The 14,369-nt window shown below is 38.9% G+C and overlaps 1 protein-coding gene across 1 annotated transcript; it reads left to right on the top strand.

The window, feature by feature from the left end:
• Nucleotides 1-5,230: 5,230 nt before the first annotated feature.
• LOC130732371 (uncharacterized) lies at nucleotides 5,231-6,731 on the top strand. Its single transcript, XM_057584432.1, has one exon. The coding sequence runs from the start codon at nucleotides 5,281-5,283 to the stop codon at nucleotides 6,412-6,414; it is 1,134 nt and encodes a 377-aa protein (XP_057440415.1). The 5' UTR covers nucleotides 5,231-5,280; the 3' UTR covers nucleotides 6,415-6,731.
• Nucleotides 6,732-14,369: the final 7,638 nt, after the last annotated feature.

The following is a 14,369-nucleotide window of genomic DNA, read 5'->3' as shown; positions in this document are numbered from 1 at the left end:
GCAATTGATGAAAAACAACACCTTAGTGTAGTGACCCACATGCCATGTGAAGAGAATAGGATAAGGGTCAGCATCCAAGCCAGGACCACCAAGCTTTGTGGTGCACAAGCATCCTAATCTATTTTGTTTCCTACGCGGCAGTTTGATACTTGATCTTATAATTCCCTCTAGTTTAATTTATCTGAGTCACCCTTCTAGGTGGTGTTTTTTTTTATATTAAAGTTCAGTTTGATTCGGCTTCGGTTACTATCACAAGTCGGAAATGTTTCGAGTCATAAATCATCTATACCGGTAGTTACAGACCATTCACCAAGACAATTTTCATATTAACAGTAAAAATCGAACACGCAAACTTCTGGGCTGACAACGTTTGCTGCCCCTTCTAACTGGTGTTGTGGTTGAAGCATTCACTTGGATTCCACATCACCATAGACTCTGACAGCTAATTAAGGTGATTAAGGTTGAAACAAGTCAGCATTGGGTTGCTGATGTGTTGTGTCGTGCTTCATTTCAAGCTGAGACCTTGTTATGTTGGAGATTGTTTACGGCAAATTGCTACCACTAGTTTTCTTCCTTTGACACTTCATCAAGCCTAGCCAAGTTGTTGTTTGCCAAAGTGATCACATCCACTAACAAAAAGTAACAGACGTTTATTTTGTATATTTATATAACTCTGTACATGATGGTGTTTGCTTGGTTTAGATTCAAAAACTATTCATGTCAAAACAGAGAATTCATGAATAACAATAATACGATGTTCATGTCTTGTCTGCGTAATCTAAATTTCAATGACTCATAAAGTATTACCTGCGAATATGTTTGATATGATATCCCTTGGTTCCCCGCCACAATCATGCAGATTTACAATGTATAATTTTGACTCCTTAATTAAAAACAATTAATTTCAATTTAAATTACCATTTAACTTTTTTTAATTGTAAAGAATATAATCTAACTTTCTATACACTTCCTAAGAACATCTTTGGGTTGAATATGATCCAACATTCAATCTCGCCAAGGTGTAAATTGCAGGACCCATTGAAAAAACATAAAACCCTCATTAAGGGAAACGCCCAAACATTTAATAATGTTTTGCTTAGTTTTCAGTTTGGTGGTCCGCTTGAGACATTAGAAATCGAGATCACACATTCCCAAACCTCAAACGTGAAAGATGCTATGAACTTCTGTTGAATGAAAGCACATTCACGTTGTTATACAAACATACACTAAAGCATTAGGATTGAAGTAGTGTAATTTAGTCTTCAGTTCACACCTTTGTCTCATGATTGTAACTAAAAAATTAATTGCAAACTTAGCCATCGTGTAACCTCTAATCGTCTCAAACATGGAAAATTATTAGCTAATCACAAGTTACTAAGATTATATGCTTCCATTGAGTGCTCTTGGGATGCTGTTCATTACCGTGTCACATCTTGGAGACTTACGGACATATTAGATAGCACAAAATTCAGGAGAAGAGTTCATGTATTAATTAGTGTTTGATAAACTTATGTCTCAACAATGCTAATTCGTTCTATTCTCGAATGGAATTAGACTTTGATGCTCATGAAAGGACAATTTGTGTTGAGAATCGTTGCCCCACCACACCCCTCTACATGAAAATTACTGGAGTATGTACCTAACATGTTTAGCTAGTGGGTCTGCGTCATAATCTTTGCTACATATTAATGTTGACAAGAAAAACACTGTATATAAGTATCATTAGCGCTGAGTAACTTCTTAAATTTTAATTTGGACTTAACTCTAACCTAAAAGCTAGAAATTATGGATTCAGTGACGACATTTTTTATTGATGTCATGCCCTTGGCTATAGCGGAGGTTCTGGCGTTTCGGTGGTTGTTGATTTTAACGTACGATCTCTGCTTCCGTTGAGTTTTTATTAGAGAGATTGTCCTCAGCTTTTTGACTCTTGGAAGAGGCCTTCTCATAGGACCTCTTACGTTGATTCTGTTATTTGGAAGTGTCATTTTCTTGCTTCGGTTTTGTTTCTTTTGTTTGAAGAACATGCAATTGTGTTGCATACTTTCTTGCTAGGATTGCACCATCTTTTGCCAACTACATTTGGGTTGAAGGGAGTCCTCTGACACTTTGTCCATTTATTCATTTTGATATACTGGCATCTGTGTCATTTTCTTATTAATTGAATTGATGCTAACATAAGAGCAACTCCAACGCTGGTTTCTTAACCAGGTTGGAGGTGCTAAGAAACCAAGGGCCAGTTTCTTACCCATTGGAGCAGGGTTCCATCCGGTTTCTTAGCTAAGAAAAAGTGGGCAGAGTTGCTTGCAGAAGCAACTCTGCTTTATCAGTTTCTTAAACAAAATACTATATTTTCTCTCACATTCAGTTCCAACAGATTACAGAGGGAAGAAACAGGGTTAACAGATTGTATGAACTACTACAATTTTATTCAAACAATAATTACAAAGCTTCAGAAAAATAAATTTTTACAAAGAAAAATGGAAAAAAAAAAAATTACAGAAGCTGAAGGGTGTAAGGAAAAAAATTACAGAAAAAAATTACAATAAATTTTTGCTTGATCCGGTTGTTTTTCTCTGATCTGGTGGCGGTGGCAGAGGGTGGCCCTTGAGGAAGGCTTGCATGTCTCCGATCCAGTGCTTGAGGGGCGATTTGGGTCGAGATTGAAGCTTTGGTGGCGGCTGGGGTGTGTTTTGGTTGCGGTGAGGAGGTGATGAGGCGGTTTTGGTGGCGGTGAAGGTTGTTTGGTGGCGGGTCAGTGGCGGTGAGGTGGTTTTGGTTGTGGTTGTGGGTGTTTGGTGGCGGAGAGGTGGGTTTTGTTTGAGGTTGTGGGTGTTAGGTGGCGGTGAGGAGGGTGGTGAGGGTGAGGAGGCCATGAGGTGGCGGTGGTGAGGGTGAGGAGGGTGAGGAGGCCGTGAGGTGGCGGTGAGGAGGGTTTGGTGAGGAAGAAGAAGAGGACGAAGGAGAAGAGGACGAAGGAGAAGAAGAGGACGAAGGAGAAGAGGACGCAGGTGATCGGTTGGTGATGTTTGGTGATCGGTTGGTGAGGTTGCAGAAGAAGAGGACGAAGGAGAAGAGAGGTTGAAGAAGAAGCTGCGTGAGAGAAGAGAGGAAGAAGAGAGGAGCGGCTAGGGTTAGAATGGAGAGTGAGGGAGGAAAAGTAGATTATATAGTGGGTGACCGGCTGAGCCGGTCATCCCACCGGCTGGTGCCGGTTTTCTGCCCGTTTGGGCTTTTTTTTTGAATTTTTTTAATTTGACCGGTTTGACCGGTTTTTCTGCCCGTTTTCTGACCGTTTTTTCAATTCTCCGACCGTTTTTTCAATTCTCAGATTCTTTACCTTATATATAGTGCAGTAGACCATTTGAAACACCAACATTTACTCCCACAATTTCTCTCTTGTCCAAAAATTCTCAAATTTCTCACAATGTCTAATCCTTATGAGCAATATTATCCACTGCTCGACAATGAAACACCTCCTACAAGTGAAGGTTTGCAACCTTCGCCTATGTTTCCGCCACAAAACCAACCTCCGCAGATGATTCACCCGCAAAGCCAACCTATGATGGTGTTCCAACAACAAAACCAACATTCGCAGGTGATTCGCCCGCAAAGCCAACCTATGCCGATGTTCCAACAACAAAACCCACATCCGCAAATGTATCAACCACAAAGCCAACATCCGCAGATGTGTCACCCTCAAAACCAACCTCCTCACACCAGTGGTAATGTTCAAAATCCTTCGTATCAAATGTTTCCACAATCGTTCTACCATCAAAACCAACCTCAGGGTCAAATGGGATCATATCCATCACAAATGTCTTATCCAAACAATCCACAATATTGCATGTATCCACCACAATTCCAAGCACCTCCTACTGGTAGCAGCAGTAGTTCAAAAGTCTCAAGTACACAATGTGAGGCTATGCCCGAGGAGCCTGAATTTTCTACTCAACGGGGTCTAGATGATATTGATCTTGAAGAATCCGGAAAGAAACGCACCAAATGGAGTGGTAAAGATAATATACTTCTTCTTCAGTCATGGCTCAACGTTTCTATCGATCGGGTCGTGGGAAATGAGCAAAAGTCAGATTTGTTCTGGAATAAGATTCGAGCCCAATATGAGGAGTACCGCGACGATGCCTCTCCTTCGAGGACATGGTTATCCCTGAAATCTCATTTTAATAAATTGAATGCTGATCTTCAAAAATTTGTTGGTTGCCACACTAAAGCCGTCAATCATTGGAAAAGTGGACACTCAGATAAGGACATCATGGCTACGACGCATCAATTATATCATGTAGATACGGGTAAAGATTTCAAACATGAGAATGAATGGCGGTTGGTGAAGGATGAACCAAAGTGGAAGGGAACATTTATGACAACCAGTTCAACGAGGCAGAAGAAGTCAGTAGATGGGGTGTATGCAACATCGTCTGACCGGAGTGCATCAATCGAGGGCGACGAATATGAGGCCACACAACCAGCAACCCGCCCGTTGGGAAAAAAGAACCAGAAAAGGAAGGCCAAAGTAGGAGACACAGCTTCAAGTGATCTCGATTATGTTCCTAACTCCGAGATGATAGCCATCGGGAAAGCTAAACTGTGATTCCTTGCGAGTTTTGAGAAGCTCAAGACTGAAGAACTGGAGGTGAGAAAGGAAAAAAACAAACTTCAAAAGGCGCGGTTATTGAAGGAATACAAAGATATCCTTATGGAGGACACATCTGAAATGAACGAGGTGCAGTTAGCAACGCATCAGCGCCTAGTTGAATTCGCCATGAAAGAACTAGGAATGTCTTAATTCTTGTTGTTGTCTTTCTTAGCGTGTGCCAATGTTGTGATTTTAGCATTTCTACTTATTGATTATGCATTAGTGTTGTAATTTTAGCATTTCTACTTATGTGTATTGCATCAGTGTTGTAATTTTAGCATTTCTACTTATGTATTCTGCATTAATGTTGTAATTTCAGTATTCGAATTTTTCTTAATGTGTACTGCGTTTCTACTTATGTGTTCTATATAGCCGTTGGGGAATATAGCCGTTGGGGAATATAGCCGTTGGAGAATATAGCCGTTGGGGAATATAGTCGTTGGGGAATATAGCCGTTGGGGAATATAGCCGTTGTGGAATATAGCCGTTGGAGAATATAACCGTTGTTGTTTCTCTTATTTATACATGTCATATTTCATTCATCTCAACATTCAAGAGTTGTTTTGTCTTCTCATATTTTCTTCCTCCTATCCAATTACACTGATAGTTTCTCATTGTGTCATAGAATGGATCCAAACAATATGGCCGACTTGGACATTTACGACGTTGTCATTGACGAACTTATCAATGACACGACTATAGAAGATATGATGCAGGAGGAGATGGAGTTTTATCAACGACGTGCCAACACCGTTTGGCCCAAGCGAACAAGAAAGGTGATAGAGAGAGATCGTGTAGCTGGGAACGAGCGGTTGTGGAATGACTACTTCTCCGAAAATCCTGTGTACACGGAAGAGCTTTTCCGACGAAGGTTTCGAATGCGAAAGCATGTGTTCCTCAGAATTGTAGGGGCCCTTGGGTCTCATGACCCGTACTTTTTAATGTTTGTCGATGCAGTTGGAAGACAAGGCCTGTCACCATTACAAAAGTGCACCGCCGCTATTCGTATGTTGGCGTACGGATCACCTGCTGACAGTGTTGACGAGTACGTTCGAATTGGTGAAAGTACTGCAATTGAGTGCTTAAAGAATTTTGTGGAAGGTGTGTGTGCAGTATTTGGTGGAACATACTTGAGGCGCCCGAACCAGGAAGACATTACCCGCTTACTTCAATGGGGCGAGTCTCGTGGATTTCCAGGTATGTTGGGTTCTATTGATTGTATGCATTGGGAATGGAAGAATTGTCCATTTGAGTGGAAAGGTCAATTCACCCGAGGTGATCATGGAAAGCCCACAATCATGCTTGAAGCAGTGGCATCACAAGACTTGTGGATTTGGCATGCATTTTTTGGCATTGCAGGTTCTAACAATGACATTAATGTGCTAAATCAATCTCCGGTTTTTAATGAGGTTTTGAGTGGAAATGCTCCCATGGTGAACTTTAGCGTGAATGGAACAATGTATAACATGGGATACTATCTAGCAGACGGTATCTATCCCCCGTGGGCTACATTTGTGAAGACCATCCCAATGCCGCAAGGAGAAAAAAGGCAAAAATTTGCGAAAAGACAAGAAGGAGCAAGAAAGGACGTTGAACGTGCATTCGGCGTTCTCCAATCTCGGTTTGCAATAGTTCGTGGTCCATCACGCTTTTGGCATCCGAATGAGATGAAGTCAATAATGTATGCTTGCATCATATTGCACAACATGATTGTTGAAGATGAGCGCAACACGTACCGAGGTAATTTTGTTTATGATTAGGTCAATAATGACATATTGGATGCTGAAGTAGTAAGTGGTCCTATTCCCGCTTTTAGAAATATCTTGGAAAGAAGAGCACATCAAATTGATAGGTCAATTCATCACCAGCTTCAAGCAGACTTGGTGGAGCATATTTGGCAGCTTCCCGAAAACGAGAATAATGAAAATTAACCTTCAAGTGTTATTATGTATTTCATTTCAAATGTATTGTTGCTTATTTTTCATTGTCATGTATTTTCTTTCGTCTTTATTTCTATCATTCAATAAAATTGTTTTTGCTAGAAATAACACAATGTACTTTTTTATTTTTGTTTCAAGTTAGCATGCCGATATTTAAATTTAATTGTTTTAAATATTAAGTAAAATTAAATTTAAATTAAATTCGTATTAATTTTAATTAAATTATTTTTAAGTTGAAGTATTGATTTAGTATTAAATTTTAAATCTAAATTGAGTGAAAATAAATATTATTAATTTATGTTGTATGGTGGGACACGGGTGGGACCCTTCAAATAGTAATTTAAGAAACCATGGGTTGGAGCAAAATCTGCTTCAGTTTCTTAGGAGTTTCTTAAGTCTGATGTGGCAGACAGGGCCCACAGGAATAGTGCTGAATAGTGCTGAATAGTGTGTTAAGAAACCAGATAAGAATTTTGGGGTTGGAGTTGCTCTAACAATACAAACATATACCTACACCAACCTAACTCATACTATTTCAATTTTCAAGCATTAAAACAACCGCCAACGCCCAACTCTAGTATACTTGCCATGAATGTGAATTAAATTTATCTCTGGTAAGTACTACCAGCTACACCTCAACCTGTTCACAGCATCCAATGTAGGGACTAGCTGAAATATCTTCCACTTGTCCACCAATGATAACATGTTCCTCAACAATGTTATGTACACACCTCTTGGAGAGAAGAGGTGGAAAGAGGTGAAAAGGAAGAGAGAGATAGGAAGAAAAGAAAAAGTAAGAGATAGAAAGTATGAGATGTGATAGATGATAAGAGGAGAGAGATAGAAATAAAAAAGAGGTGGAAATAAAGTGTTTAAAAAATGAGGTGTGTATATATCATTACTCGGTTCCAACCCGCGGGCCAGCTCGACGGGTTGACTAAATGAGCCGGATTGGGTTGGTTAAATTCCAGCTTGAAAAGAACTTGGATTAGTGCAACCCGGCTCGTTTAACCCGCGGGTTAGACGAGCCAACCCGTGGGTCAAGCGAGCCAACCCGTCGGGTTAGAGTTATTTTTTATTAAAAAATTTATTTTATTTCTCTTTAATTCCATGTTAGTTTTATGGATTAATTTTAGATAGAAAAATGAAAATTTTCGTTTCTTTTAATTTGAGTCAATTTTTTATGTTTTATTTATTGTTATTATATTATTTATCTCATTTTAAATGTGACAGTAAAATAATTGTGTTCTTAAATCCTGTGAACTAAATTCTTTTTCTATATTTCAAATGTGAGATAAAAATAATTGTGTTGATAAACCTCTTTTTTATGAGTTGATACCAATTTCTATAAGTATTTTTTTGAAATTATTTTTTTTATAACATTTTAAACATTTTCTAATCCAATTTCTCAATTTTTTATATTTATTTCACTCAACCAGCGAGCCAGCCCGCGAGCTCGTAGCAAGCCGTGTTGAGTTCATATTTTCTTAGCTCGTTAAGACCCCGGGTTGACACAACCCAACCCGTTTTCAACCCAACCCATACGGGCTGACCCATATGGACCGGGCTGGCCCGTATTGACAACTCTACTCTGGTCCAAGTGAAAACAGATTTTACAATCAATAACAGTACACATGACTTAAAAATCATATAGCATCACTTTACAATATTCGTTCACATATCTAAATAATATTAGCAATCTCATCGAGGTAAGAAATGAATCCAACTCTTCTTATTAATGAAGATGAAAGTTCATTCACATTACACATTGCACTGAGTTGTTAAAACGCACTATAGCAATGCTCCCAACTGAACAAACTGACAAATAATAAGTGAAACTGCTCAAGTTAGGTACCTACATATAATAGTTCACTTATTATTAAAAAATGGAAGTCAACAAAAGTAATCATTTGTGTACATTAAAAAGTAATCACTTGTGTAAAAGTTCATTTATCCTTTCTTAGATCAAACAAAGTAAACACACACTAGCAAATTTTATAAATTAAACCATAGCTGCAAGATCCTCTACCTATAATCATGAAATATAAAATGGGTTATTATATGCTTACTCACATATATGCTGGATTTTGTCTTTTACACTCTGGATCACTGTCGACCACATATATTTTACAATGTCATAGTTCTCTCTTGGGTAAATAGTCAAGTTCGTCCCTGAAAGTGTCCACCGCCTTCAACTTCGTCCCTAAACTTTCAAAATGACGCTCGTGGTCCCTGAATGTGTCAAATCTCCCTCATCAATCGTCCTTAGGTTGAAAAAAGTTCACGGCCGTTAAAGAAAGGCTAAGTTGGATTATTTTTTTGTCAAGACTAGGCTTATGTGGCATTTGAATGTTCAGAAAGTTTTAAAAAATTCGATTTAGTCCCTGTGATTGAAAAGAAATTATTTTTCTCCCCATCTTCCTCTACCTCTCCCCATCACCATCACCTCTCTTCATCTCCATCTTCTTCTTCCTTCTTCTTCTTCTTCTCATCCTCATCCACTAATCTCTCACTCTCCTCTCTTCCCTTCATCTACTCTCTCCACCTAACACCACCACTGGACCCAGTACACTTCCACAAACGAACCAAAATCATCACTTCATCTTCTTCTTTTTCATCACCATCTCCTCCCTTCTAACCTTCTTCTTCTACTTCGGACATGTCTTCAACGACCACCATAGTGGATTGCTAGATCTGATTGCTGCGATTTGGGGGTTGGGGGCGACTTTGTGGGTTTGTCCATGACTTTTCTGGGATTGTTCATGATTGTGTTCTGGGTTTGCTCATGAGTTTTTGAGTTTGTTCACAATTTTGTGTTATGGGATTCTAGGTTTGTTGACCCCCAACTCTAGAGACAAGACAAATTCCATGGGGTTCTGGTGATGGGTGGGTTCGATGGGGTTCCTCTTTCTAACAAGCCAAATTCCACCGATCCCCTTTTGATTTGATGAATAAAACCAATAATCAGTTTTTGTATTTCTGAATACTCTGAATGTTTGTTTGGTTGGTGAAAGCGTTTGCAAAAAAATTGAACAGGAACATCAGTGGTTGAATCCCCTGACCTCACGCACCTTGTTGAAGCTCTTATTCAACAAGGCCTCTACAATGTCCATGTCTGCGTTCCTCAACCATGGGTCTTGTAAATTTCATCTATTTTGAATGTTTTGGTTTGTGGATTCTTGCTATATTTGGTTTTTTCGTTCAAAGCTTGGAAATTTTCAATGTTTTGGTGTTGTTATTGAATCTGGAACGTGTTTGTAATTTTATTAATTGGTAAAATGGTTGCTTTAGGGATAAATTGGTTTCCAGGCACTCAGTCATCAATGGGTACCGAAGTAGAAGAAAGGAAAGGGATGGAGAAGTGGCTTGGATGAGTGGCTGAGGAAGGTGGGAAACAACTGCCAGATCTGGGTTAATTCGTTTCAGATCTGGGTTGTCTGGGTGAGAAAAAATGGCTGAGCTCTGTGTTGTATGTAACACCCCAATTTCTCAACTGAGGAGTCACATTAGTAACCTAACAAAGTCTAAGGACCAATCTGCAATCCCTAAAAACCAAGGGAATTTTTTTTTCTGTAAAACAACTAAACACTTCGGCTAAAAGGTTGGAAACATACCATAACTTTATTTAGATAACTTGTTTCCCGATATACAGTAATAATAGTTTACAATACCATAAGTAAGGTTCAGAATAAACATGCGCACTTTAACAGTGGCGGAAGCAAGACTTTAATAACAGAGTTCTCATAAAGTAAAAGAGACTCCAACATAATCCACAAGAAGAGAAGCAAAGCTGCTTCTCATACCTCTACTCCACCACTTACAACTCGATCTCCAACTCGAGTAGCTATGCCTCGGCGGAAGGATCTCCATCGCCTAATAGCGTTAAGCGCCCAAACAACAAGTAGCAAATAGAAAGGGTTAACTCCATGCAATTACCATGTATAAAAGAGAAAAATCATGCTGTTCGAATTTAATTACCTGGCATGGTAAATAACTAGCAACATAACTCAACTCATATATCAACAACTTAAACATAAATTGGACTCAGATAATAATAACCTCAACAATGTAACATCAAATCAGATATCAATAAACCAATACGAAAATCCAACAACATAGGGTCAGGTGTTAGTTCCCTATAATGCAACTATATGCTGCTAACAAAATGGATCGATCAATATCGTCTCTCAAGACGGGACAATGATAGGACACACCTCCTCATCGCCACTTATAACGTCATACATGACGGGACAATCATAGGACACACCTCCTAATCGCCACTTAACGTCACACAAGACGGGACAATCATAGGACACACCTCCTGATCGCCACTTAGCACCTCGCAAGATGGGACAATGATAGGACACACCTCCTCATCGCCACTTGACTCAAGCCCTATATGCCAAGTCAGACAATAACAAAGCCCACCCAAGGACCAATCCAAAGTAACCACATGTTCCATCCACTAGGAAGCAGTAACGACAGAAACCAGTAAACGGCCGAAGCCTCTCAGAAAACATTTTCCAAATTCAGCATAATAATCATAATCATCTGCCAATCAATATAAACATCTTCATCTCAAACACAGGCAGTGCGATAAAAGCATGCAAGACTCAAAGACGCTCTAAAACCGAGTTACCCTTACCTTCGTGAGTAGAAGTTGGGCATGGAAATTGCGAACCTAGAACAAAGAAAACACAATCATCAACACAAGCTTCACTAGGAGCAACACGATCTACTAATACTAATCGAAATCGTAAAGAAAGCCTCTAAAGCTTCAGAGTTCCTATTTAGGCACAAATTGACAACGGAGACTTCGTTCGCTAAAACGAGCATAACTCGAGCTACAGAACTCAGAATGACACGAAACCGGCGCCAAAATTTCGACAATTGAAAGAGCTACGCAATGGCTCAAGTCATAGAGACCCAAAAATTATTTTTGGACACGGTACCCAAGCAATTAGGTTTCGGCCACTATGGAAAATAGGGTTTTCGAACTTTTTCTTCGATCTAAATCAATTCACAAGGTAGTTTTAGGGTAAAACTAAGGCAAAGAAATTGTCGGAACAATTTTCGGACAATCGGGTCGAAATACGACTATCCAGGGGCATTTTGGTCCAAAATAAAGGCTCAAAACTTCAAAGTTATCAGTTCGGAAAACAAATTTGACAGCAACGATCCTCATGATATCCGTGACAACAAATCCTAAAGGCACGAAGTCAGATTAAGTCTTTTCGACAATAAAGTTTCGAAATGTGAGACAAAAAGAGTTTTGAGTCAATTTTTCAGATCCTGGACAACTGAATCGCAATCAGAGTTTACTGACAGAGGTTTTAGACTCAGGGGAACATAAGGAACATAACCCAAGCGAGAAATCAGAGAAATCGGACAATTTTAGAAAAAGCTCAAAACTTAGAGCACAGAAACGACTTCAGAAACTCAGCAGAAACAGAAATCAGAGGCAGGATTCATGATAGTTACCTCGATACCTAGAAGTAGGGACGAACTGCACGAAGATTGGTCAAGTTTTCGCGGAAATCTCCTCCCCCCTTGCTCCCCACGAAATCAGCCACAAATGGAAAGAAAATGAGAGGATTTTGCTTTTTCGCGCTATTTATAGGCGGGTGAAATCGCGGGAAAATGAAAATTTCGCGATTCCGATTTTTGCAGCACGATCACCGAGAAATTCTAAGAGAGATTCTGGCGTCAGAATTCCAGAACTCAAAGCAAATATCTAGGATTTGGGAAAAACGATATCGAAAAACTCAAAAGCGGTGTCGGTTAATCTGCCCCGAAAAACTACTTTTTGCTGTGGTGCTCAAACGACAAAACTTCCAACTGAAGAAAGATTGGAAACGTCGAAACAAGTCTGGCAACATGGACGGAATCTTCGTTAGAAGTCCCGAATAGAAAAAGTCTTCATCCATTGCTCGAAAATAGGGTTTCGAAGCAAAGAAATTAGCGTCGGCGGACATCCGAAAAGTGAATACTATCGTGCGTACAGTCCAGAGTTCCGAAATGAAACGCTGGTCGAAGGAAAAATAAAGAAAATCTTTAAATTTTCCAAGGATTCGAAATCTCACTTAAAACGTTGCTCTAAAGCGAAATTAGCCTATTCTGGACACGCTTGCCATAAGGCGGGTGTGCAGACGACTCGCTCTAATTCCTAAAATGACTACGCATCATTCCTCAAGCAATTCCTGAACTTTCTTCTTCATTAATCTTTCTCAAATATCAAACTCCTGTCACGCTTACACTGATTCTACGCGTGAGTCGGAAATTAGCTTGTTCTGAAAATCCAGGTCTTACATTGTATTATTTTTGGATGAGTGGTTGGTTTGTTTGGGTTATTGAATCTGGATGAAGAAGATGGAGATGGAGATACGGTGATGGTGGTGGGGAGAGGTAGAGGTAGAGGAAGATGGGGAGAAAAAGGATTTCTTTTTAACCATGGGGACTAAATCGAAATTTTAAAAACTTTCACAACATTCAAATGACAAAAAAAAAAATCCAACTCAGCCTTCCGTTAACGGCCGTGAACTTTTTTTAACTTAGGGACTGTTGATGAGAGAGATTTGGCACATTCAGGGACCACGGGCGTCATTTTAAAAGTTTAGGGACGAAATTGAAGGCGGTGGACACTTTCAGGGACGAACTTGACTATTTACCCGCTGATTCAAAACAACAAAAACTAACTCGAAGCCAGTTTGCTATCACATAATAAATTAAAGGCATGCATAAAGGGGAAGGAAAGAGTAGCACATGGTCTCAAAATCTTCATATTTGGCTGGAAAGTCATCCTTCACGTTAATTGGCACTCTAACAAAATAACTTCTCTTCATTTTAAGATTCATTAGTGTGATGGATACTCAACTTTTTTCTAAAATAAAACATAATTCAATATTAATTTTACACAATGACAAACACCTCTCATAAAAAAGACCTTTTATTTCATGTAATTTAAGAGTATGTGTGTGTATATATGTAGGGACTATACCATAAAACTAACCAAATCAACATATTTGAAAATCTTTCCAAAGTATATTTTATAATATAGAAAGAAGCTTTTCTAAGTAATTTTATCCTATCAGAATTAATTTTAAGAAAAAATAAATTAATAACATGGCCATGCATGACCAATAAATAGTTGGTTCAAGTTGTATGCTTTATTTTTCTTAAATAAAATCTCAGGTTTTGAGACTCGTAAATGGAAAAAACTCTCCACTAGAAGAGGTGTCCAATTGTCTCCCATAAATAATATGTGTAAAAAAAAAACCTTGGTTCAAGCTGGAGCTACATGAGCTGAGATTGACCATTGCATATGCAACCCAACACTTCCCAAACGCATGCTCTGACACATGACTGCTTGCATTGTTTTCCTAACAAACAACAAGACAACCCCAACATACTATTCAAGTTAAATGTTTATGTTACTCTCTCAAACAACATTTTCAACGTACTCTTTCTTGTTTGTTAAGCTTCACATGCCTCATTAAATTAACATTTATCCCTATTCATAAACACCACAGTACGTAGTAATGGCTTCTCAATATATCTCATATTTTTCTCTTGATCTACTTCTATAAAATGATTAAAAGTGGACATTCACATTTTAGTGACACACCTGCGACACACAATTTTGTGCTAACTTTTAACTGTCACAACCAATATCACATATACATATCAGTATCACTTCATCTTTCCTTCATTCAATTCATTACTCTCTCATTCTTATGGACGTGTACCAGTAATTTTCCTTAAATTAAATGTGGAAC

This window comes from Lotus japonicus, chromosome 1 (genome assembly GCF_012489685.1).
Source record: "Lotus japonicus ecotype B-129 chromosome 1, LjGifu_v1.2".
In the NCBI taxonomy this organism is placed as follows: Eukaryota; Viridiplantae; Streptophyta; class Magnoliopsida; order Fabales; family Fabaceae; genus Lotus; species Lotus japonicus.
This window is presented reverse-complemented; position numbering and strand designations above follow the sequence as displayed.